Raw genomic sequence first — 27,004 nt, forward strand, 5'->3', positions numbered from 1 at the left:
AGCAGTAATGGACAACTGGCTTCCACTTCACTCCTTAATCTCTCACTATAGTAGGATACCGTTGCTGCATCCATCACAGGTCTTTTTGTTTCATCCATTGACAGCCCTCCTTATGTAGAACACTGTCGCTCTTCAAGAGCCTTCAGACAAATCTTTGTATAGCCTGGACGAGAGGAGAGTTGCATCAAAAGTCAATTATTGGTAGGATTTCTAAGGCAGATCTACCACCATCTTGGTACCTTTTGTATGCGACATCCCCACTATCACAGTACTTATGCAAATGTTTCTTCCGAGCAGAACACACAGAATTTCCTTCGTTTTCACTGCAGCGGACTATACTAATTGTCCCTATGTACAAATCATGCCCAGGATCTGCAAACTGAGGCATGCCATCTTGTTTGGAACCTTTGTTGTCGAGATCCCCACCCTGAGTCATGGACTACAATAGCCCCAAAGTCCACATCTTCCCTACCCTCCTATTTTGCACCTTCCATGTTTGCCAACTAATATCCTGATTGCTTTGCACCAGCACCACTTAATTGTTGGACCTTTTGGAGATCAATATCTCCTGTATTACATCATTACAAGGTTTTTGCTGCAACCCAAGTACGCGACTACTATTGCTTGCTTCTCCATCCAGAATAATAGATCCACTAGAGAAGGTAACGCAGTCATGGGGATCCTGGAAAACAATGGCTTCAAAATGTTACATTTCTCAGATGATTATACTTCCCTGAGATCAGACACACATGGCTATAGCGGACAACCACGAAGCTAGCACTACATCTGCTCGCCTCCAGCTGCATCACTCCCAACAAGCAGATTAACCAGGAATACGGTGGTGCTTGTAATACCATCCTTGGGATTTAAGGATGCGTTCTAGCCACACTCAATCACATAAGGCAGGCTTCCTTTATCTGCACTAACTCGCTTACATAGCTATGATGGTTCTTTTGAGGTCCAAGCTAGTATGTACACCACCTTAATTCATGCACCCCTCCCAAAGCATCTCTAAGGTACGTACTTGTACACCATGCCATGACAGACTATGACTGCTCCGTCATCAGAAGCAGAGGCAAACAGCGGATAGTGTTTGTGGAATGACACACCCCTCAGGGCCTTTCTATGATGCCTGAAAGAGAGGAAAGAGGTAGAGTTAGAACGTCACACAGAAGGAGTGGCATCTCTGGCACCCACAGCACTGTTGTCAGGATATTCTGCAAGCAATCGGCATATCTCACACTTGGACTTGATGATCTTGACCGAGAAAGCGCGATGTCAAGGAGCGTTGAGACAAATTAAATTAAAATGCTGTAGTGGAGGGTGCAAAACACAGAGCATGGAAAATAGATAGTAGTGGCAGAATAATACCGGTAGAGGCAAATGTCTCACAGGCTGATGGAGACATGCGAGAAGGCTGTGAAAGACAGTGGCAGGGAAGGAAGGGAAGCAGTGGAAGAGGAAGGGTAAGACAGACCACAGAAAGGGCAGAAAAGGCTGCAGACGGGGTAGTGGTGAAAGAGGTAGGACTGATGTGAGTGGGCGGTTGATCCAATGGTTGGGTGGAGGTGCTAGTAGATATGGAAGGAGCACACAAACGTGGTGGCAGACTGGAGTTAAAGGTCAAGGAGGGAGCGGCAGTAGAAAGGCTTATTGAGGTAACACATGGGTTATAGTAAGGGGCACAGGGAGAGGGTCCGATGGTATGAAGGGGGCAGTGTATTTGTGCAGGAAACATTGCTGCAGGTGGCAGAAGCGGGGGAGAGAAAGTCATAGGAAGCAAATACTGCAAGTGGCAGTAGTGTGGTGGGCCGAGAAATGCAGTGTTGTGTTCTACGGTAGACGACAAACTCACCTGAGCACTTTGTAGGGCTTGGTTGAAAGGTCCAGGTCAAACCAGGCCAACTTGCTATCATAGCTGCCACAGATCAGGTTATCGCCTGGAAGAGAAGAATGTGGTTACAGCGAGCATCGACACGTCGCCATTCTAAGCTCCTCAGTTGGATTATAGTTGAGTCCGTGTGGGTCACCAGCACACACAAATGCTCAACAGTTATGAAGCCCAGCAACTACGAAGTATTGGTATTTGCTCACAATGTTTTATCCAAACTGCCCAGCACAGTGCACCTAAACCAGTGGGAGTATTGTACAATCGCTCTTAAATCCAATCAAAAAAGGACCAGCATTTGCATCCTGTGTAAGGGACTGGAATAAAAAAAAAAGCAATGCTGTTCAGACAGGCGATAAAGCTCCACAACCCAATTTGATTTGAGGTGTACATTAAATAGCTGCAAATACAACATTCAAGCCCAGTATGCCAGACTGTCAAGAGTCTAGTATAGAAACATAGTATTGCCAGACTATTAGGCAAGGCACAGGATGTGCTTCGAGCACATGCATACAATGGGTTTATCAATAGGGATAGCCATACAGAACATTGTGCCACTAACTCATCATGTATGTTCGTGAAATGGTAGGAAATGCTGATATGATTGGATACCTGTGGGTGTGTTTTCGTTTGTTAGATTTATTATATTAATTTATATTGAATGATGAAACAATGAAAAATGAACGTCAATTTCATTACATGAAACACCCAAGTAAAATATGATATGATGTTTGCAAGATATACTGACCGACTTTATTTTGGTAATTTCTATTTATGTAATTGGAGTTAGGCTCCGTCCTAGTTTATGTTATGATTGTAATTTTAGGAAATTATAATTATTCTTTTAACTATATATGTTGTCCCCTAACCCTTTAAGGGATAAAGTAAGGCATGTGTAAAATCTAAAACTAAAGAAATATATGTAGTAGTACAGCCTGGGTTCCCCATAGCTGCACTTTTTTTTTTTTTAGAAGTAAACAATTTGAATATCTATAGAAGCGAGAGCGCAGCGCCGTTCTGAGTTTTGGTGAATAGCCTGATTGCCAGTCAGGAGGGTGCAACTGGCGCTTTGCCAGTGCCGTTCAAACCAATGACCTGTATGATCCTGCCTGGCAAGGCTGTACCCTGTGGCCAGAAGGGGCACCATGCAGCACCACCGCTACCGCTCAGCACTATAGATCGTGGCCTCCCATGGTGAAGAGGGACGACACTCCTCTGTTCACCGCCATGGCCAGATTTCACTTTCTGCCACTCCTCGCATGGAAAGGGAGAGCCGCACCACAAGCAACTGCTGCAGCCCGGGCCGCATCTGGTACTACGCAGCACTCCCCAGTGAAAGAGGAACACTGCATGAGTGCTGCTGGACATGCCCCTTTAGGAGTGTGCCCGTGCGAAATTCTGGGGGGACCACTCAGCCTACGTGGCCAAGTCTAAAGGACTGTTGTCAGCCCCTCTGCTGCTGCGTTTACTGTCGGGCCGCTCCTGGAATACGCGGCCGGCAAAAGCCTTCGCCTCTGGCACTCCTCATCTTAGCTGATTGGCCAAGCAGCCACTTGCATATGCAACCTGGTTCGGGAAAAGTATACAAGGGCCCAATACCACCAGAACTACTCCGGGCTGCCAATAACAGACACAGCCCGGTACAGACTTCGGGGGCCCCTCCATACGGCTGCTGCCCTGGGATAAGTACAGGAGCACCTTTCCAACTCTTTGCTGGAAAGTGGATGTTCCAGACGACGTGGCCAGACTGCCTGCTAAGTCAGAAGGCTTTGTATATGTTTTTACTATAAAGTGCACTTTAAGAATGTATGACATACATTACTCGCCGTAATAACATTTCTGATGATTGTATCTACTTAGATTCACATGCTGTCCATATAGTCGGACATCCAGTGGAAATCGCGGAGCATTGCATCTTTTTTTCGAAGATCAAAAGGGACGTTGACATGGGCGTGACTAACCCTATCCCTACTGTGACGTGTAGTGTACCCAAAATCCCTCCCGCGTCAAGATCCCATCGGTTGTTTTTTTCTGCCATGAATGACTTACAGTCTGCGTGACCGTGTACAGAAGAGAGAAGGTGTAAGAAGTCTATGTTCCTTCTACTCACGAGGGAAGGGTGGGTGCATGTGAATCTATGCAGATACAATCATCAGAAATGCCATTACGGTTAGTAATGTATGTCTTCTGATCCTTTTTAATCTGCTTAGAATCACATGCATAGACTAGTGAGCAGTACCCAGAGATGGTGGTGGGATGTGTGAAGGAACAGTAGCAAAGAGATGTCTTAGCACTGCTTGTACCACCTGAGAACCAGGCCTACAGTGTGTATCCAGGCAGTGTTGTGTAAAGGTGTGTACAGAACTCCAGGTTGCTTCTTTGCAAATAGAATCTAGATATTGTGCCCCGAGCAGAGTGTGCTCTAGACGTGAAGGGTAGATCTCTCTTGGCAAGAGTAACACAGTGTGATGCAGTTTACGACCCACTTAGAAATAGCCGATTTAGAGACAGGGTCCCCTTCTCTACCAGCTGCCACTGAAACGAAGAACTGGTTAGCTTTTCTCAGTGGCTTTGTGAATCGTGACAAATGGGTCCTGAACTGAAAGGGCCTGCAGTTCACCAACTCTTCATATAGAGGTGATCGCCACCAGGAAGGCAGTCTTGCAGGCGAGTGCTTTAAGGCTTGCCTTGTGCATTGGTTCAAAAGGAGGTCCCATTAGTCTGGTAAGAACAAAATTCAGGTCCCACCAGGAAGCTGGGTTGGCGATGGGCAATGAAGTCTCTTTACCTCTTCCATAAAGGCTTTAATTACAGGAATTTTCCACCATGAACCCTTGCTCTGGGACGTGGTGTACGTCAAAAGCGAGGCTAAGTGGACTTTCATAGAAATGAGAAAAAAAAACAGTCCTGAATCTAACAGGCGAGATAGGTAAGGACGATATATTTAGGTGAGCAATCAATAGGATTGATGCCCTTGACATAACATCAGATAACAAACGGCTTCCATTTGCTGGAGTAGCAATATCTGGTAGTAGGTTTCCGTGCCTCTCTGAGTAGGTCCATGCATCGCCAAGGGAGCTGAAGGTGCCTGAACTGTAGGACCACAGGAGCCAGGAGGCTAAGTTGAGAGTTTGAGGGCACGGATGTAGTGCCTCTCCCAGATCTTGCGACAGCATGTTGTACGGGCACGGCAGCTTCCTGCGAGAGGAGACTGACATTGCCATGAGATGGGAGAACCAAGGTTGGCGGGTCCACATAGGGGCCACCAGGATTATCGTGAATGGTTCCTGGTGCATCTCGTGCACTATTCTGTTAAGCAGAGGAATCAGGGGCAAATCGTAGACCAATCTCCCGGACCATATTATCCAAAGACCGCTCCCCTTGGAGCGATTCTGTGGGTACCTGGAGGCATAATCTGGTCATTGGGCGTTCTCCAGAGTGGCTAACAAGTCAATTTGTGGAAAGCCCCATTCTGCGAAAACACCGAGTAAAATGTCCTCCCATAGTTGCCACTCGTGCTCTACAGGTAGGGGGGAGTCTGCTGAGTAAGTCTGCCGGAAGATTGAGCTCCTCTAGAACAAGGTGTGAAAGGAGGAACAAGTGTTTGAGTGCCCATTTCCAAATGTTTTGGGACAGTTTGGACAGCCCTTGCTCAAGTAGTACATGGCCGTAGTACCGTCTGTGAGGACTACAACTGTTTTCCCCTGGAGATTTGTTTGAAAGGCCATCAGGGCATTGAACACTGCTAGCAGTTCCAACAGGTTGTTTTGATTGGATGCTAATGCTGGAGACCACACGCCGTGCGCTGTCTGTTGAATGAGGTGCTGAGCTCCCCGCCCAATCAGGGATGCATCTCTGGTGAGAATAGCATCTACTGCAGGGGTTGTGAAGGTTTTCCCTTGCAGAAGCTTTTCCCTTGACCACCACTGCAGCGACTGAACGAGGGATGCCGAGACAATCACTAGATCGTCCCACTGGACGCTGGCCTGACACTATTGGTTTGAGAGCCTCTCTTGCATGGGGCGCATGCGCAGAAGAGTGCGAGGAAACTAGGTAGACGTAGGAAGCCATCATCCCCATCAGTTGCATAGCTTTGCTACGGTCACTTGATGGCTGACTACATAGTGAGGGATCTGGAACAGCAGGTTTTGGCCCCTCTCCTTGGAGGGAAAGACGAGCCTGTCTTCTGTCCGAATTAGAGTCCCCAGAAATGATTGGATTTAGCTGGGGGTCAGACTGGATTTTTTCTTGTTGATAGAGAGTCCTAGGTTGAAGAGGAGATCTACCATCCTCTGGGTATTTGTCTGGCATGTTCCATACGATTCCCCGGTTATTAGCCAGTCGTTGAGGTAAGGATAGACTGGGATGGACTGCCTGCACATGTGAGCCGCTACTACTGCCAGTACCTTTGTGAACACCCTTGGGGCTGAGGCAATGCTGAAGGGGAGAACCGTCGTCAACCGCTTTTCCATTAAATCCTCCACTGGCTTCTTAATTGTAGAGGCCCGAGTTTCGGGTTTGAACCCAGGGTTTTTTAGCCAGGCATGTCTTTTAAGCAGGGTACCCTGTGTGAGGGTGCGTCCAGCAGTCTCAGTCGAGTCCAGTGTGTTCTTCAGTATGTTTTGTGTTACTTGTCTGCATTCAGCCACAACCGCCAGCGGGAGCAATCTGTGGGCTCTGTAACGTCCTGAAGATCATCCTGTACTAGGCCCCCTAGACATCACTGTAACTTGCCAGGAGCATGGTGTTCTTTGCGATACTTGTGGAATAGGCCGCAGAGGCGGGGACCTGCTTACCCAGGGCATAAAGCTTCTTGCAGTCTTTGGCCGGAGGGGATTCTGCTGAGGACAGAGGTACACCTACCCTCTTCCAAGTGGTCGTGACGACCACAGAGTCTGGTGGGACATAGCCCCTGATGTAGAGGGGGTGGGAGAGTAATGGGCAGAATAATTTCATAACACGGGGGTTAACTGCCCGTGTGAGGGACAGGGACAGCAAAGAAGGGACCAGGCGCTTCTTTATAGAATTCAGTAAAGGAATGGCTTGGCTAGTTGGAGCCTTCTCCTTGAGGATATCCTCCATGAAGTCTGAGTGTGTAGCGGCTTTGTGCGTTGCAATTTTAAAATGGTCAGCTGCTCTTTTTAAAATGGAGTTGAACAACATTGGGTCATCAACAGGTGACAACTATCTTTGTGGAGGAGTAGAAGGGGGATCCAGACAGGTGGCGTCTGGGTCGGCGGTATGTGTCGGTGTAAGCCAAGGACCCTGGGTCCCCCGCCCGGTCCCAGTCTGGATCCTGATCAGCAAGGTCTTGATTAAAGGGGTTAAGCATTTCATAGGAATCCTCCTCAGTTGGGTCATCTGGGACCTGCAAGATGTCTTCTTGGTGTCCCTGTGCAGAAGTCGGGAGTTTCTGCAATTTGGAGGGGGTGGGGAAAGAGTCCACTTCTCTAGGTCTCTTAGGTATAATATAATTGTCTGAAAAGTCAATGAACTGGGACATCATGTCCATGTATTGCTCAAACCTTTCCAGAGTCCATAAAGAAGTAGCTGAATGGCCAGGAGGAGGGAAGGGATGCCCAGATGTTCCCAATAAGGCCTTAGAGGCTAAGGGGCTTCAGAATAGTTCTCTCGATGAGTGAGGGTGCCCTTGTACTCCTTGGCCGCCAAAATGATTTCCAAAAGGCTTTTGCAAAGCTTCAGCGGCTGTATAGAGGGTCTTGATGCGCCTGAAGGCCCAGTCGGAGACTCCACCGGGTCCTTCGGCGCTTGTGCACCCTCGGATGACGGGTCAACAGGATTGTTTGAATGCCCAGTCACATGCCGCGAATGTGGTTGTTGAGTGGAGTGCCTCGAACCGCGAGGTTCGGCAGGTGCCGTGGAAGTTTTCGGCGGTCCTGTGGATGTTGAGCGCTTCTTCAATGACTCCGTCAAAGAGGCTTTAGGGGTTGTGTGCTTGTGTACACGTGGTGTGTGGGTGCACTTGTCGTCGGGGTGTGATTTCTCCATAACAGTGCCGGTGGCCTGTCTGTCGGGGCAGGGACGGGCATCTGGGAGCATGCAGGCTCCGCTGAGAGGTCGATGGCTTCCAATTCGGAGCCATGGCAGCCATCAGATTCCTCGTCTGAAGCGACGGAGCCGGCGCGGGAAAGGATTTCGACCTGCATAGCGTAGGCCGCCCACCGTTTAGTCCGCCTGTCTTTCAACATCTTTGTTCGAAAGACCTTACAGGCCTTGAATGAGTGCTCGTCGTGGTCAAGAGGAAGACACTGATTGCATCAGCGATGGGTGTCTTTCCAGGGAAATTTTCCATTACGCGACGGGCAGAATTTAAAAAGGAGTCCTCTGCATATCAGAGGTTAGCGTCAGCCAGACCAAGAAGAGAAGGGTGAAGGAAATACATTTGCAGAGACCGGAATAAAACCCAGGGCCCCACTCTCCCTACTGTAAGGGCCTGGCCGGAGGGCTAAGGCCACACGGTCGACAGTCGCTGTAGTTGTAGATGTCGCTGGCGGCAGGAAACCCATGAAGTAGTCATCGAATTGACTAGATGACCGTAGGTCGTGGAAATTAACTTAGCAATATAAACTCTTACAAGCTCCGCATAAGCTTCCAACTAGGGTGGCGGAAAAAAATGATCTGGTGGGACCTCGGCGGATTTTGGGTACACTACACGTCACGTTGGGGATAGTGTTATAGTCACGCCTATCTCGACATCCGTTTGGTTCTTCAAAAGAAAGATGCAATAATCCACGATTTCCACCAGATGTCGGACTCCCCTGGAAGGTGAACCGCAGAGAGCCACACTTCCTGGCTGATAGCCCATTCCCAGATTTCCAGGGTCAACACACACAGTTGCAGGGATGCGGTGCCCCCGTTAGTTGATAAAGAACATGCAGGTCGTGTTGTCTGTCTGGATGCACACCAGCATGCCTTGATGGTCGGTTGAAAGGACCCGAATGCCAACTGTATAGCCACAAGCTCCAGCCAGGTAATATGATTCTGACGGTCGGTGTCCAAAGGCCATCCACCGAGTGTGCTCCTAGGGTGGCTTTCCACCCGTGGAGTGAGGCATCTGTGGTAATGATGTACTCTATAGGAGGTGGACGGAAGGGTCTGCCAACCAGAATGTCCTCCTCCTGTTGCCACCATCTGCATTCGTGGTACAGGTGTTGGGGGATAGAGACCAGGTCCCCCTGATGACCCAATTCCTGATACCAAGAATCAGCGAAATGCAACTGGAGCCTCCTCATGCAGAGCCTGGTTTACGGAACAGCCAGGAGACATGCTACCAGTACGCCCAGAATGTGTTGATACCACCAGGCTCTGGTGATTGACCTGCTGCAGAAATGGGAGACTGCCGATCAAATCGCTGTCACTTTTTCCCTCGTGGGGGAAACCCTCTGCTGCTGTGTGTCCCACAGCAGACCCAGAAACACTAGCGTCTGTGTAGGATTGAGCTGAGATTTTTGGTAGTTGATCGAAAAGCCCAGGTCGAAGAGGGTAGAAATTAGCCTGTCCGCTGAATCCTGAACCTGCTCCGGAGAAGTACCCACACAGTATCTCGGGAATGAGCACTGGCGTCACCATCTTGAGCTTCTGTAAGGGTAGGTCAAGATTCAGGGAAGACAGATCCAACATTCCCAGGCCCCCCTGGTTGTTCTCCTGGATAGTGAACATGCAGGAGTAAAAGCCCGGCCCCTGCGGGGAAGGGGGAGACCTGCTCTACCGCTTCACTCTCTCTGAGGGAGTGAATCTCTGCTAGCAGTGATGGTGTGCCGATATGTGGTAAGGCAGGGGAAGACGGGGGGGAGAAGGAAGATGTAACGGGAAGCCCCAGGACACCACTGAGATGACCCAAGCGTCCGCGAACTTCGCCCACCAAGCCGGACTATGCAGGGCCAGCCTGCCCCAACTGTGGTGCTGTGGACCTGAAACACCGTCATTGTTTATTCCGGTCCGAGGCGAATGAGGAGGGGGACTGGAAGAACCCCTTACGAGATGTTTTGTGGGGTTTTCTCTGGTGCTGACTGGGAGACCAGTCCGGCCTTTCTGGCCAAAGCCTCCACATCCTTTTGCAGCTTTTGCTGAGGAGGGCGTATCTTGCTTCTCCTTGTCTGTGTCCTGCTGGTCCTCTGTTCCCAGACGGGTGGCGCCAGTGACCTTTCAGGGTTCCTGTGTGGTGGGGGCCTGGACCTCTACTGGGGTTGCTGGAGCTCAGTACTGGGCTGCTGCGGAGATTGAGCCGGAGGAGGAGGCATGGGCTGTGGTGTCGTGGGTTGCCCAGAGAAGCCAGGGGCAACACGTCCTTAATAATGCCCCTGAGAATTGAGCCCATTTGTGGGGACTGCCTGAGTGACATGAATTTGTCAAAAAACCTGTCCTCACGGGCTGGCTGTGCGCGATCTTGCACGAGGGCAGCAGGGGATGGGGGAAAATCAGTGGTACACAGTCTGTTCTAGGAGCAAAACCTCTTTTGTTGAGTGCTGGGCTGACGGGCCTCCGCGCCCGCCTGTGAGACTTCCCGCCTTTGCTGCTCAGAAGTGGCAGCCATTTTGTCTTGTGCTGCCATTTTGTCCACACCTTGAGCATGTGGACCTGTAGCCGGCGTATTCCCAGGCTCTGTCTGCATGCCCCACTGCATCGGCTCTGCGCAGCCCTGCACCTCAGGTGAACACCCGGTAGGCTGTGTGCCCTTGGCCTCCCGGCAAGTAGTGCTCGTTCTGTGTTAAGGCACCCCCTCGGGTAAGGACCCGTTATCAGGGCGATGCCCCTCAGGACAGGTCCCAGTGGTAGTAGAGCTCACAGGCCCCTCGGCTGCAGGACCGGTAGGGCCCTTGGACCCCTCAGCCATGGGGCCAGTAGCTGCGTGAGCCTCTGTGCTCCCTGAGCCAGTGCAAGGGCCAGACTGACCACTCCTATCAGATGGCTTCCCCGTCGAAATAGTCGCCTCTGCTGGCTGCTTTGGAGAATAACGCACCTACCTTCCGTGTATTCCTCTGGACGTAGTCCTTGATGTGCTCAGGAGAAGACCTGTTGAACAGTTCGCTCAAACGCTCAAGCCTGTACTCAAGCCTGTGCTTAAGGAAGCTGGGCGTGAGGGAGTCTCACGTGGACCATCCGCCCCAACTGTGGTCCTCACCAAGGCATCGGAGACAGTGCGTGGGGATCTGCTGTAGGGAAAGAAACAATACACTACAGGCACCTGCTAAAGCCTGTTGGGGCCCAAAGATAAGATACCGGAGAAAAGCACGTGGAATTATGAGGCTAGGCCTCACCCAGGAGTGCTGGTGGAGCGGTCTGTTACCGTCGATGTGGAAAAGGGGAATGAGGTGGTGCTGTTGGGTGGGGTTAAGGGAGTCCGCGTGCCAGTAGATTTAAAGGGGAAATGTCTTTCTGGTGGAAAAGAGGTTCTGTTCCCGTGCCTCGCGAGGGACACCCATACAGGATGGAGGAAAGGGGAAGGGCCTATCACCATAAGGTTCTTGAAGTAAAGCTAATTACAAATGTTGATTAGGATATAATCAATACAAGAGGAATTTTTATCAGACACATACGTGGGATGGGCCGTGCTTTCCCCCTTCTAGTCTACCATTACATGGCAAAAGCTCCAGAATACACAACACGTGTGGCTTCAAGTGCATATTTGGACAAGCGTGTCAGAAATGGGGCATGGAGAACTAGTATATCCGAAATGGCATAACTTCCATAATTTGAGTCATGGGTCCTCATTAAGAGGACAACGGTAAACCTCCAGTGCTACCAGCGAGTTGCCGCCGTCCAAGTAACACCAAATCCACCGCCTGATATCCCGGTGCAACCGGGACATTACAAGTCCAGGCGGCCCGCAATATCATGTGGCGTATTTGGTGCTTCCATGAGAACTCTGCCGTCCGGGGCCGATGCGCACAGCATGTCAGACCTGCCGGATGTAAGGGCCCCGGAAGGCATAGTTGGAGGGTGGCGGTCCGGAAAGGGTGCCGGTATGGTGCGACAGGTACCCTTATTTCTGGACCGCCACACTTCGAATGAGGTCCATAGTATCCATTAGCTTCTATTGCATGTTAAAGTCACCCAATAGCTAAATAATTAGTTCACAGTTATTCCATGATCTTTCCTTCTCAATTATTTTACTTATTAAATATGGGGTTGTGTTAGGGAGTTTTACTAAAGTCCACCTGTGGTAGGACTGTAGAAGACTCAGTCTTAGGAGTACAGCGCTCCAACTCTTAGGTTTAGCCTGAACTACTCAAATGAATTGGTAGCATGGTCGAGCAGCCAGGCTACGTCTAGGAGGGAGAAGGGCTGCAGGTGAGTACAAAGACCTTTGAGCACACTTCTAGTCAAGGAAACACTTGCACATTACAGTTATAGAAAAATGTAGCTATTTATAATATATACTAGGACAAAGTTAAAATCAATGCACACTTTAGATGAGAAACAGGTAAGGAAAACAGTAGCGTCAGGTTAGCAAATCCTTCAACAACCAACATTTACTTAAATAGCAATACGGGTAGGTTAATAACTTTGGGGAATTCTTTACTTTAGGAGTGCAACCCTCGTTTGGGAATGAGTCTCAAAAGTCAGATGGGGGCACTATGGGACCAGTGAGGATTGGGCAGTAGAACAAAGGAAGGCAGACGTCGAATCTTCAGGCAATGCTTTTTTAACTAGTAGGTAAAGGAATTGGATTGAAAGCATTCAGGGGGGGCTAGGTAGACCATCTGAAGGGGTTCTGCCTCTAGGAAGGATGCTCTAAGGCACAGGAAAAACAGTTGGGTTGCCCAACACAACCCGATTCAAAAAGCTCAGGCGGAGCCAACAGCAACACAATAACTGCCCAGGTAAGTACTGTGAGAACCTGAAGGGGTCTCCCTGACTAGTCCCCGGGGGCCTGTCTTCCAGGTGGCCAGGACACGGGCATCGCTTTTGGATCCAGTCCCTGGGGGTGGACCAGTGCGGGAGGATAACCTGGATTGGGGATCGTCATGGAGTGGAAGTGGGACACCGACAGGTGAGACGCGGTATGCCCCTTCTTTCGACACCTTTTACCCTTCCTACCACGTTGGATATCCAGAAACACTGTCCACCCCCTTTCCGACACAAATACTTTTGCACACCACGAAAGACAACGGACTACCACCAGAGCCGTTTACCTGACATGTCCCAATACAAGGGTCAGGCAAAGTCAGGCAACTGACCAGAATCATCACAAAAAGTACAAGTGTCAAAGGACACGTACAGACTCACTTCACATTCATATTATTTCACAACTGTTCAATGCTGATCCCTTCTTCGAAGACTAATTTCAGATACAAATTTGTTTCTTATTTTATTTATATTTTCTTTTATAAGCATTATCATCATGTAGAGACAGTGTACAAAAGGTAACAATCATTAATTACCACTCATTAAAAACCTTAATTAAAAATAACAGTGAAAAATGGACTACTACAACTCCATTGTGTCACCACAACACACCATACTATGATCACACATACCTATTCATCCATACCACATTCATCCTCATGCAATAAACACAATCATAATCCTTTAAGGACACAAAGTCTAACCATTAGACTTTTGATGCAGATTAATATTCATCATCTAACAATGCATCCATTATTTAATACCATGTTGGCACACATCAAATTGTTCTGATATATTCAATTTCACACATTTATATAGACCAAAAAACAATTGAAATCCTAAAAAAGGAGCTAACGTCGTTATCGTGTCGACTCGAGTTTCGGGCCAGGTTGATGATGAAACGTTCCAACCATCGAAACTCATCAGGGCATAAAAGCAGTCCTCGTTTTTTTGATCACCTTGGTGTGTATACAATTTGATTGAGCCATGATTTCTATACAATTGACTAGTCCATGTTCAATTGAAAAAGCATCCGTCGCGAACGGAAGTGGGAAGACCGTCTTGGTTTCTCTACAGCAGTTGAATCCGGCAATGTACTGTGATGTGCATGCTGCTTCTCTGCATTCTTGCTTGCTCACAGCTGTACCTTGTTTAAAGGAGATCTGAGTGGTGAAACACAGGACACCGCTATGTTCCCCAAACGCAACGGTTATGGAACGTAAAGCTGTTTGTTCTTTGGCTATTAAGCGCTGGCCAGACTCGCCCCAGTGAGATCTTCCTGCGTGACTAGGTCAAGTGCTTCACTGGATTTTTCTTGCTGTGGCTCAGGTGGTTAGGCTGACACAGCGATGCTTGGAGCGATGCGCCGGCAAATCCTACTACAGATGTCGGGCTTTTTATGGTGCCATTGCTGCTGGGGACTTTGCTTCCAAGATGGGATGATAGAGCCAATTTGTGTTCCATAAACCAAACTCAAGCAACTATACGAAATGTGCTTTGTAACAGAAGAATCTCTCCCACTGTGTCCTGAAACGCCTTGCCTTCCCCTCTCCGTCCCACTTGTGCAAAGCCAATTGACCAGAATCTCACACCTGACAACCCTTTCCCTTCCCTACAGGGATAAAAGGTGGAGCACGAGAGCGCAATAAGAGCAAGGCAGACCGCAAGACGACAGCTATCCAAACACAGCAATTCAAGAGGAGGAGAAAAGCGTAGATAACTGAATGGATGACAAGGAAAGAAGCAACCTTGCCCTTTGCGAGCCAGACCCGTGAAATATCCCTGCAAGGAATCATAAGACCACAAAGAATAGAATGCATGTGTTGCAGCAGATGTCAACGGTACACAGAGCATGTCTACACTGATAAGCAAGACAGAGTGGGATGTCTGCTACTGTGGTGCCAACCTTGACTCCAGATCTAAGAAAGGCCAAGTGGTCCATCACAACTGGTGAGTCGAGGGGAGAGCCGATAAGAAACCAAACTATGTTGAATGAAAACTGCAAAGTAGCAACTTAAGGGAAGTTCAAAGAACAGTTAATAATGGAAAACCAGCTGCACAGGGGCCCGATACCACGTGGGTGCTCACTCTGAGAGACTCTGGTTGATGTCACGTTTGTTGAAACTACCGATACCATAAGGCATTAGGAGAGCCGAAAAAAAAGTCAAAGTGGTCATACAGTAAAATCCTCTGTACAGTCGAAAAGCTTTAACCGACACCATTGAAAAGCGAAGGGGAGCGAATCACGCTTAGTGGAAAGTTGAAAGAACTTTGTATAGTTGGCAGAAGTGAACCCGCTGGAGGGATGCCGACAAGAAGGGGTGAAGAATATATCCTAAAGAATATTGGGAATGCAACAAGAGCAAGTGATAACTGAAAAGCTGTAGTGAACCCAACAGAGGGAGGCAAACCGTCTGAGCCCAAAAGATGGGGATCCAGGAGTGAAAAGATAACACCCACCGACAAGAGAAGGGGAAAAACCAAGTTCCATGAATCAGTCATAGTGAATCCGATGGGGGGAGACTGAAATCCAAAAGGGGTCTGCGCCCGTAAAAGGGGGACCCAGGGGTGAAGAATCATCACCCTAGTGCCACAGAAAGGAACTGTCACTTTGTTATTCCAAACATATCGGACCCTCAGAACGAGAGAACTACCTAAGGTCCTGATATTGCTAAGAACATTAAAAGGACAAGAGTGAACCCGACGGAGGGTTGTTCATAGAGTGTTGTTTAAAAAGACATTGAGACTTGTAAAAGTCAACAGGTGTACTGGTTTTTGTGAAAAGCCAGAGTGAACACGATGGAGGGAGGCCAATCACGAGAGGGCGCTGAGCCCAGCAGAGGGTGACCCAGGGGTGAAGAAACAACACCCAAGTGTAATCGGAATAGAAGGAACTTTTTGTTTATATTTGTTAAGGCATCGGGCACTCTGAGGCAAGAGACTTTTCTCTGGAAAAGAGACTTCACCATCAAAGGTCCCGATACGTGAAAGCTGAACTGTCGTCACGTGCTCGGAGAGTTCGAGAGTGTGCTTTGCTCAGGAGTCCCACCTTGTTCTGTGCTCAAAACATGGGTAAGGCCAACCCCGGCCACCACATACTGATTTATTATCTGTGAACACTTCTTTCTTGTGAACCCTATCCCACACTTTTTCTATATTTAGTTGTACGGATTGGCAATAGTTTTCTTTTAATATAGGCCCTTTTATTTTGACGAGACACCACAAGTACTGCCTTATTTTTCATTTGGTCGAAGCTTGCTCCCATCTTAGATTCAGGTTTAGATTAGGCGTTTTTCCAACCTGTATACAGGTTAATAAACACCCTTGAACTGTGATCACTTGTGTCTGTCTTTACTGTTGCCACCATGAGTTCCTTAAAGCCCATCTCAACTCATGGTACACACCTTACTTAAAAACATTAGGAATAAAAAAAAGACAATGTGAGGTATCTTGGAGATTACAACCATCCGAGGAAAACAAGACTAATCTCAGCACCATACCCGCCCAATACAAAAATGAAAAATACTCCTAGCTAAACGTGAAACTTATAACTCAAGTACGAAGGAACTTTTCATCATCCTCAAAGAGCTAGAAGCTCCCATCCCAGTGCCAGACAACTGCATAAAGGATAAACTATGGTGCTCAAACATACCGCAGGCACTAGCCAATAAAGTTACGACCTTACAAACAAAAATTACCAAGAGAAAAGCCTCATTAACTAGCACCACCCCTCCTAGAATCACCCCAGCTCCACCCAATACTGCGGATCCACCCCATTTTAAGTTCTCCAAAGTCACTATAATTGAAACTGAAAAAATCATGTTATTGCTTAAACCTAATTGTCAGGGTTTAGTTTAGTTTATTATTTATAACGCGCACCAGACCCTGGGGCATCAGGGCGCAAGAGATAAGAATATGTTCAGCTTAGTTACAGGGTACAAAGGTACATGGTATACAGCGATAATACAGGGAGATCAAACGTGTAGCAATATATACAGATATAGAATATAGGTTAGGGTGACCAATGCCCTGCCCAAATACCAAATACAAAAACATCTGGAATCTAACTTCTTACTAGGAGCACGGCAGTCCGGTTTTCGGCCTCGGGACCGAAACAGCGCTAACAGATTTGAAGGCCCAGATTGATGAACTTAGGGATAAAGGGAAATCCGCCCTTCTTCTCTTGGACTTATCAGCCACATTCGACCTGGTCGACCACAGGGTCTTATGTAGCCATCTGGACTCTGCTGCGCAATTCTCAGCAGAAGCCATAGTGTGAATACAATCTTTTCTAAGTAATCGGACTATGAGAGTCTTCTTGCCTGTGGCAGCTGCTGACCCCATCACTTGTGGGGTGCCTCAGGAATCCTGTGTCTCACCTACCTTATATAACATCTTCATTAAAGCCCCTTTTCAATGATCTGGATCATCTTGGTATCACCTACACTAACTATGCAGATGATACTCAGATCCTCCTACCACTTACTGGGGATAATGACAAGAATTTGGCCTTGGCGCATATGGTATATCTCCTCATCCAGGCATGGATGGCCACCCATGGACTATGCCTAAATGATGACAAGACTGAGATGGTCATCCTGAGCACGACATCAACCCTAAAAAAACTGAGCCTCAAATACTCTGCCTTCAATACAAACAACACTATTATTACTGTCTCCAAGGAGGTAAAAACCTTGGGTTTCTACCTGGACTCTACTCTCTCTTTCAAGAAGCAGGTTAATGCCATGGCTTCGACCACAGCATATACCTGTAAATTGATTAGAGTCTAATAATAGTTACATAACCCTTGCCAGAGCACTCATCTTATCAAAGCTTGATTACTGTAACGCACTGTACATAGGGGCTAAAAACAAACTATTAAGAAAATCCAATTGCTGCAAAACAATGCTCTTGGAGCAGCACTGGGAATTGCCAGGCGAGAACATATTTCAGAGACGAGAAGAGCTAATAATTGGCTCTCAACACATGACAAAATCAAGATAAAAGTCGCTTCTCTTACACATAAATGCTTGAACAGGGGGTAGCAGCATCCAGGTCAAGGCAGCCCAATTGTGGAACTCTCTACCCACCCCACTGAGGGTAGATCAATCGTACCAAAATTTAAGTCAGAGCATAATAAATTGGCTCAAAGACGCTGACAACTAGGTCGGCTTATGACACCCAAGACCAACCCGCCTGCCTTTATGTAAATAATTCTTTGTCACCAGACAGACTTTCTTCCTTCTCTCGGTCCACGACGCATCTGAGGGGACTTCCATGATCGGGATGGAGTTGCTGTAGGCCCAGACAGATGCCCACGAGTTTGGAGCCAGAATCACGCTGGACGAGACAATGCACCGCAGCAGTGCCAGAGGTGCCAAGGTATTTGGATATTTGCAGGCCTGGAAGGTTGCAGCTCATTGTGGGATGGCTCAAACTAACTGGTCTAGAGACTGGTTAGGCCCACCAGTCCAAGGAATGAGGGAGGCATCCGGTCTGGATCTTCCCTGTCACACAGAAGAGAGGGCTGAAGCTGCAGCGGTCACTCAGTCGGCTCTGGTGGTCACTGGAGGTGACTTCAGTCCTTTCTTTGGAATGTATCTTCCAGTGGTCGACTCGCCTTTCTGCTCCAGGACCCTTGCCTTTTATACAGGAAAGCCGGCTGGATTCACCAATCACCATACAAGCATTCATGCAAATCTGGGGGCTAGCTTGTCCAAAAGGATAGCCAACCTCCCAGCTTGAACTGGAACCAGGCAGAGACTGCAGGATAAAGACATGGGGAGTTTCGGCAGCTCCCCCTCTTCCTGTCATTTCAAAGTTTAAATATCAAACCTGATAGCCACTCTCTCAAGAAGGTCAGCCTATAGTACTTGCTCCTCTGTAAGTGAACAAGTAGTGGGTGGTTCTGCCATATCTGGTGATGGTAAGGTATAATCATCTGGATCAATGATGTCCTCATCCTCTTACACAACCAGTTCATTCATCCAAACACAATCATTCTCAATTATAGCCTCCTCGTCCTGTATGACCTGCTCAACTTGTCCAGGAATTGTTTTTCCTTTTAAACTACAGAAGACTTCACCAAAATATCCCCCTTTTCTCTTTTTAGGGGGTTTATCTCAAAACTCTATGTAGGATTGTATTTTCCCCAAAATGTTAGCAACCCTGTCTTCAGATAAGGGTGTTCCTTGTGTTTCTCTTGTTATGTATATTTTTTTTAAACTCACCCTTCTTCCCTTTACAACTCCAAAGAAAAGACAGCACTCTTCTTCTGCATAGCAGAAAACAAGGTTCCTTTACCATCTGCGGATGTTGTGGTGATGTTTTATGATTAGTTATTTTTTTTTTAAAAAACATGTTTTTATTGGCATTTTCACAGTATATAATGAAACAATTCCAACCCCATCCCTCTCATGCCCCACTTTCCCGGAGATCCTTTCCCCCACAGTGGTGTGTCTACCCCTTGCAGAGGAACATCCCGACCTCTACATTATGTCCAAAATTCACACTTTGAGGGCACCATTGCAGAATATAGTCCCCCTTCAGGTAGTCCAGTATCATACCCCAAACCTGCCGAAATTCGTCTGCTTCTCCTTATAGTCTATACGTAACACACACCATAGCCATTATCCACTAGATTCTGTGTAGCCATTCCACATTCGTGGGCCTTCCATTTTTTTGCCATTTTTAACTAGGCAGCTATGAGTAGAATCCTGAAAGCCTTACGTTGTGCCCGCGAAAGCAGTTGGGACTCCAGGTAAAGAGCCCACACATCCATTCCCTGAAGGAATATGTCGTTGGACACCCCACCATCTGTTGTATCTGGCCTTTTACTTCCTCCCAGAACCTTTGCAGAACTGGGCAGTCCCACCAGATGCGTCTCCAATCCCCCCTTCCTGAGCACCCACTTCAACATTCTTGTGTGATGGTTGGATACATCTCATGCAATCTTTCTGGGGTATAGTGCCACTGAAGCATTACTTTATAGCATGCTTCCCAGATTTGGATTGATCTTGTCAGTTTATGTATGTTCCCCCAGAGTTTTTCCCATAACGACTTTGTTATTTCATCCCATAGTGTTCTTTCCCATTTCTGCACACATGACCAAGTACTATCTGGGTTTCGTTCCATTAAAATCGACTGTAGCTTGGATACCAATTGCCTATCCCCAGTATGTGTTGTAATACATTTCTCAAAGGATAGGAGGCTTCTCTGCGCTGTCTTTTTAAGTTCTGGTGGTTTTAACCAGCGTCGCATTTGATAATATTCCATTCCGTCTCTTTCAGTCAAGCCAATCTGCAATTTACATTCCTCGAATGTCTGGACCCCCCACCCCCATCAACCATCATGTCCCCTAATTTTGTACATCACGTGGTTCACCATTTTTTTTTAAAAAGTACCCTGTACCATCCCTTGTGACAATTGTGGGTTCCCAAATAATGGGGTAAACGGAGAGGGACGTGTAGATAGAAGTCCTTTTTTGAGCACCCGATCCCATGCATCACAGGTCGCTGATAATACTTTGTACATGTTAGCACTCCGAGGTCGGTCCCGTTTTTCCAACCATAGAAGCCCTTCTAGGGGAGTCCCTGCCACTGCCCTATACATCCTTGTCCGTGCTTTTGTCAAATCATTCGACAACCATTCCCATATCACCTGGATTTTGGGCTGCCTCATATTATTGGGAGAGGTTTGGATGTCCCAATCCCCCTTTCTGTCTGGGGAGCAGTGTCTCCAAGGCTACTCTTGTACGGTTATTCCGGCATATAAACCTTGTTATAAGTCTATTAATGGACTTAAAGAAGGACGGCAGAACCAGAATAGGAAGTGACTGGAAATCGTAAAGTCCACTTGTGTAGGTCTGTTCTTATCTGGGAAACCAGTGCTGGGTAATTTGCCTCTGTTGGGGAGAAGTCTCAGAAATGTGCTAATTCCCTTCTACCTTAGAGACCCCCAGCTTTTTTTGCTGGACTTTAGGACTTTATCTCATGTAATTTTAAAGTGATTTATTCTCTGTGTTTGTTTTGACTTTAGAGTCTGACAAATTCCATAGGCATCATCTTTACATTGTGTCACACAGCACCTTCTGTCGCTTGGACTTCACAAAGGTTTAAATACCTTCTCTTAGATAAACTACGGGTTCCAAGTAAAGTTAAATTGACTTCACTTACAATTTGTAACTTTCTAGACCACAGTAAGGCACCCATGGCCCCGGTCGTCTTTTTTCGCCATTTATTGTTGGAAAGGTTCTTCTTGAGATTTACTCTAAGTGCCAAACCAGGGTTGGTCTCCTTGTTCGTTTGGTCTTTGGCGGGGGCAGGAAGTGAGGGAGGTGCCCGTAACTCCCTATGCTTAATCGACTTGGTTAAAGGAATGCACCCAAAAGGTGATTGGCCGGCTGGCTTTCCGGCAAGGACATCCCCTCGAAGCTGGTTGTATTTCCACTATGAACCTTGACCTCCTGGCAATAGGGACCCAACCTTTGGTATAAGTCTGAACTACACATGTTGTTAGTGTGGTCGAGCAGCCAGGCATATCTCAAGAGGGGTCAATGTGAGTGGTAAGGTTGTGACAAAGAGTTTCACAATACAGTTATCCAAATAAACACTTACACTCAAGGTTTCTTGATGAAACAATTATTAATTTATTTCAGTCAGTTACATAAGCCTTCTTCAGAATAGGGAGCAAAACCTTTAACACTTAAATATACTTCAAAACACACTCAATGTTTCTAAATCAGATGACACCCATTGGGGATGGGCACACAGACACTTCCTACACCCGCAGGTAACTTAAATAGTTAGGACACTGTGGACATTCATTTACCAATGGTACATTTAGAGCAACACTGAGTTAGGTGAAAAAGATAGAATAGAGGAATAAAACAAAACTTAATAAATAACTCCTAAACGGGCAAGTACTTTTAAACGCCTTCCAAAGCACAAAGTCAGAGGTAAAGAGGAGTCTCTCAGGGAGCCAGGACAGCCAATGTTAATTGCACAATGTCAAGTGGAGCTGAAGATCATCTTTGCAGGTAGGTAAAACGTCTTGCACAATGTTTGTAGAAATGTTTGTAGAAATGTTTGTAGAAAATAGAATACTTTTAGGGCCACAAGCCTGCTGCAACTCCTGGACCGTTGGTTTGCCCGGTGAAGCCCTGCTACTGTCAGACTCCAAAGTCAAAAGAAACACAGAATAAATCACATTAAAATTATATGAGAGATAAAAAGTCCTAAAGTCCAGCAAAAGAGCTGGGGGTCTCCAAGGTAGAAGGGAATTAGCACATTTCTGAAAATTCTCCTTAACATGGATACTCCCGTCCTATGCACACCTATTATACTGAAGAAGACTTCAGTCAAGACAGTTAGTGATACTTTTGTAGAATTCTAAGATGCATAGTTCTTGAACAACCTTTTGTGAAGATACAGAGTACAGTCAGTATTTTATTAACTAGTGATATATAAAAAAGTAATCAAGTTTTACATTCATCAGTATTAGATCATTCTTAAATCATAACGAAAAAAATAACGCAAACAATTTACAAATAATATATAAAAAAAAGATGAGCTCTATGTGTTTCGAGATATCAATCTCTTCAGGAGCTATAAATCAAATCTTCAATTTTCAACAAATTCAATCTAAAAACAAATAAAAGAAAACTGTCAGGCACCACTGCCTCATAGTACTTTAAGGTGTTTTTTGTATACATAAAATGGCGGGCGTTTGAGTACTTCACCTAATCATTTCTCGTGATGTGGAACAGTGGTAATCTCAATGCGTTATACATCTGTGCCGCAGGGATACATTAGGCAAGTGACCTTTAAAATGTCATTTACAGAAATCTGAATCTAGGTTTAGCGTTTGTCAAGTATAGCCAAGTTGGATGAGATGGAAGGATTTACCTTATTCTAACTCTGGGTAAAGATTTTCTTTCATATTTGTTTTTAGATTGAATTAGTTGAAAATTGAAGATTTGATGTCTAGCTCCTGAAGAAGAGAATGATATCTCGAAATGCGTAGAGCTCACCTTTTTTATATATTATTTGACAATTGTTTGCATTATGTTTTGTCATATGATGGTTTAAGAATGATATAATACACTGATAAATGTAAAACTTGATTACCATCACTAGTTAATAAAATACTGTATCTTCACAAAAGGTTGTTCAAGAACTATGCATCTTAGAATTCTACAAAAGTATCACTAACTGTCTTGACTGAAGTCTTCTTCAGTAGAATAGGTGTGCATAGGACGGGAGCATCACAAGTCTTGGACACTTATTTGTTACTTTTGAGTGACACATTATGCCAGAGTCACTAATTTCTCCCTTGCACCCTTAAATAATTTAACTCTCTCCCCCCTGGAAAATACCATAGCTATCCTTTTAACCAATACATTAGTGATAATCAGGTGTGCTGGTCCTATCCCAATTCAGGCCCTCTCAGCTTTACACCTTTATTACCTCTCCTTCCTCGTCCCTCCGACCATTCCCAGGGGCCACTGTTTTTGGCAGAAGCAGCTCTGGTGGCTTGCGTCTGGCCTCTTCCCTCTCCAGATTCATGATTGAAAGGCCTTCACATGTCGTTTCCCTTTGTTGTCACACCAGGTAAAAAGAAGACCAAATGGGAATGTCCATTTGTAGGTCATATGCTTGGCAATGAGTACTTTGACCACTGGGCGCATCGTTCTCCTTTTCTGCAGAGTGGCTAGCGCCAAATCTTGAAATAGTTGGACTTGAGCACCATTCGTTGATTGTTATATTTAGTTGAGTCCTTGCCGCTCGAAGTATGGCGACCAGCACAACTCTCGGTCTCAACCTTCGGGCCGATCTCTTGGGGCCCACTATGTACTCGATCAATCTGCACATCATCCTGCTGGATGCCCGTGAGCAGGCTCCCAAAACATTGTTGGATCGTGCGCTTCTTTACCAGGCCGGTGGTTATCTGTGTATTCCCTTCCCCTCCTCACCTCTCTTCTCCTTAAGTATTCATGGCATGTTCCGGCATATTCTCTTGACTTTGTCTTCATAGTCGTAGGAGGACCGAGAAGTGGCTCCCAACTCTTCTCTTTTTCCCCCTCTATAGGTGTTTCAGCTTGTGGCTCTCCCTTCTACTAAGGAGCCCTCCCGGCGTGTCCTTTACTGCTTGTTGAGGAGAGAGTTCAATTCCACCATACGTTTGCCGCAAGGTGGGAGGCACTGATCAATTCACTCCACCGTTGTTGCGGTCATCTACTTCACGCCCCCCCTTTCTTTTGTTCACGCCTTGTATTGACGGGCCGGGTTCCGCTGTAATCCTGTTCCCTGGTGTCAGCGCTTGCCCTGTGCCTCAGGGCAGCGCCTGAAGTGCTCACTGAGGGGAGTCACTGTTTCCCCGCTGCGGGATCTTCTCAGTCCTCCACCCTCAGCAGATCAGTAATCCAGCACGCAAAGTCCCTCCTTCCTCAGTACCGCCTGCACTACGCAGCTGCTTTACTTCACCGGGGATGTTTTCCTCGGGTGGAGCTTTCTCTTCTTTTCGGTGCGTCCCTTGCTATACCATCAGGGGACAATCCGGCAAATATCTCAGTTGCCGGTACGCTACAAAGGACAGCCATCCGTCTGCTGCACAAACTTGTGGCAGTGTATGTAATTGCTTTGTTGTCAGCCCGCAGGCCCGCTTGTGTCGTCGGCTCGGAAGGACAGGGAAACATGTCCTCAACTCCACTTGTTGCCATTTTACAATCCTGTTTTATGTGTTTTTGATGTCAAAAGGTCTCTTGAAATAGTTTTTTCTAGATTCTACTTCGAACGATGATCTGTCTTGTGGTTTGTTTTCGACACAAACAGTGATTGTTCAATTGTTGGTTTCTGTGTACCCATGCTCTTTTAGGCTTCGGTGTCGGAGCGGTGTGTTCGGATGTCTTGTGTTTCGGAGTTAAAACGATTGTTTGGCCATATATTTACTTTGTGTGCTGTTGATTTTGTCTTGGACTTGTGTTTATCGTGTGCAGCCTTGTTGCCACCGGTGGTGGCTCCACAGCTTGACCCGACAATGGCACTACAGAGCAAGGGGTCCGGATGAGAGTAAACATTTGACTTTCCCTCCATGTCTTGCTCTTCAACGTTGCTCTCGAAGCGGATGCCCGCTTCTTTGGCCTCAAAATCTTCTGTTGTAGCGGCAGATTCACACAACCTATTTTTCACTTGCATTACATAGGCTCCCCACCTTTTCATTAAACGCTTGTTCAGGGTTTTTGGATTAAAAAAAGCTTTACACTGCGAGTCGTCGTGATCCCTTGGAAGAGAACTATTGCACACCCAGTGCTTGCCCTTCCAAAGGAATATGGTGTTGCACCATGGGCAACATTTAAATGGAGTTTCCCCCCATGTGGTGGCAAGAAAGCAGGCAAGCTTAATATTGTAAATATTATTGTAAATAGTAGCAGGGTTAAATACATTCTCCAAAGGGAAAGGGATTAAGTTTGCAGTGTGACTAATCCTGAGAAGTCGCCACTTCTCCCCAAGGGGGACCCCCTTCCCATGAGGCCAGGGTGGTGAGGCCGCTACCTGATAGTCCCCATGGGGATGGTACAGAGCGAGAGGATTTTATGGGGAAAGACTTCCCCCTCTGGGGACAAGGGAGAATGCAGTATGCCAACCCTCCACCAACACTCTATACACATTCCTATCCCGTGAACCCCACCTCCATATTCTACACTTCTATGTATGTCTTTAAGTATGAAAGCTTAACATCTGCAGCGACAAGTAAGATTAGGGATTAGCCAGATAAGACCTACTTAAGTACTGGGATGAGGAGGAGGTGCGGAACAAAGAAGAGCATGGTGAGAACTTCAACAAACAGTCTGGTCTTCTCTGGCTGCTTACAATTAAAAGGAAAGTAGGACTTACCATGTTGTCAAGCCATCCCTGGAGGAGCTGCGAGCGGGCAAGCAGTTCAGCGTGGAAGACAAAAGAGGCCAGTGACCAGGACACTGGCGAGAAGGCGGCAATTTACATACACGGTTCGTCGTTGAAGGACCAGTTCAGAAGCTGGCAAAGTAGCGGTCCAGACCCACCAAGAAGCTAGACCGCGCAGTCATGCACAGACAAGCAATGTGCGAGGTGCCAGAGGGCGAAGGAAGCCCCGTAAAGACCAAAACCAAAGAAGAAAGAACCCGAGACGGACCGGAGCATGCCAGTGGATACTCTAAAGATACCTGGCGTTGCCGGAACGGTTGATGGGGGCACAACAGAGTCTGGAAAGACTCAGAAGGAGACAGCAGATCAAAACCTAAAGTAAAGAAATAGGGGTCTGCGACCCGCACCCACAAGGGGAGTACAAGTCATCTTCTTTCTGGCAGTACCTTGCAGGCGAGTGAACAAGATCTGTCAAATCAAAGCAGTAGAGAAATACGGGTCTGGGACCTGCAACCACAAAAGAAGTGACGTACAAACCATCTTCCTCGTGGCAGTACTTGGCAGGAGAGTGAACCAAGTCGGCCCAAGTCTGGAGAAGTGGAAGCCTGGGTCTGTGGCCCTCAAAGTGAAAGACTGAAAGTCCTGATTTGTGAAACCGAAGTGAAAGACCAGGGGGAAGGGAGTAATCCCTGTGGTTGTATCGAAATCTAAATTCACAATACCAAGAGAAGGGACATTCTCCTGATAACCCAAGCTGCAAAGACTTTCTGATACAGAGCGTTAAAAGATGAGCAGTGTACCTGCCAAAGAAAACTGCTGGAACTTTGTCTTTTTTGTTAGATGACAATTGTGACCCGGGGAAGGGGGAAGACATTCCCCTAAGTAGTCAAAGCCTGGAAGTGAATTTTGATCCTCAGTCCAGGAGAAGGGAGTCATTCTTCTGGACCAAGGTGGTCTACTTTATCTTTATGTGTACGCGACAGAAGTAGGGGTTTTGACACAAGACGGTGGACTATTGATGTACACAGACACTCTGACAGAGCCCTTAGTGTTTTAGTTGAGGCAGGGAAAGCCCTCAATGATGGGGAAAGTTAGGTTTTCTTTATTTTCTTGGTTAATAAAAGTCTATATCAATCATCATGCCATCTGTGTGTCAGTCTCCACTTTCTGCACCTTTACATCAGCTTATTTATTTATTGCATTTGTTCAACGTCCCCAAACCCAGGGCTATCATGGCGTTAGTTACATAAGTTCACTTGTTACTAAATTTGTTTGCGAGAGCAACAGTTACCCATTACAGATACAAAGACATGTGACTGGGAGAGTGGGCATCAATCAGATTTAT

At 46.9% G+C, this 27,004-nt stretch overlaps 1 protein-coding gene across 1 annotated transcript in view; it reads right to left on the reverse strand.

Moving 5' to 3' along the window:
* Positions 1 to 27,004, reverse strand: part of BOP1 (BOP1 ribosomal biogenesis factor) — a 696,945-nt gene that overhangs the window by 1,528 nt on the left and 668,413 nt on the right. Inside the window, exons 14-15 of the mRNA XM_069621900.1 lie at positions 1,856 to 1,940; positions 1,025 to 1,132 (exon numbers count right to left, since the gene is read on the reverse strand). Of these exons, the coding sequence (XP_069478001.1) occupies positions 1,025 to 1,132; positions 1,856 to 1,940 (193 nt within the window). The remainder of the gene's footprint in view (positions 1 to 1,024; positions 1,133 to 1,855; positions 1,941 to 27,004) is intronic.

Source organism: Ambystoma mexicanum, chromosome 5q, assembly GCF_040938575.1.
Source record: "Ambystoma mexicanum isolate Mex_15411 chromosome 5q, UKY_AmexF1_1, whole genome shotgun sequence".
NCBI lineage: Eukaryota > Metazoa > Chordata > Amphibia > Caudata > Ambystomatidae > Ambystoma > Ambystoma mexicanum.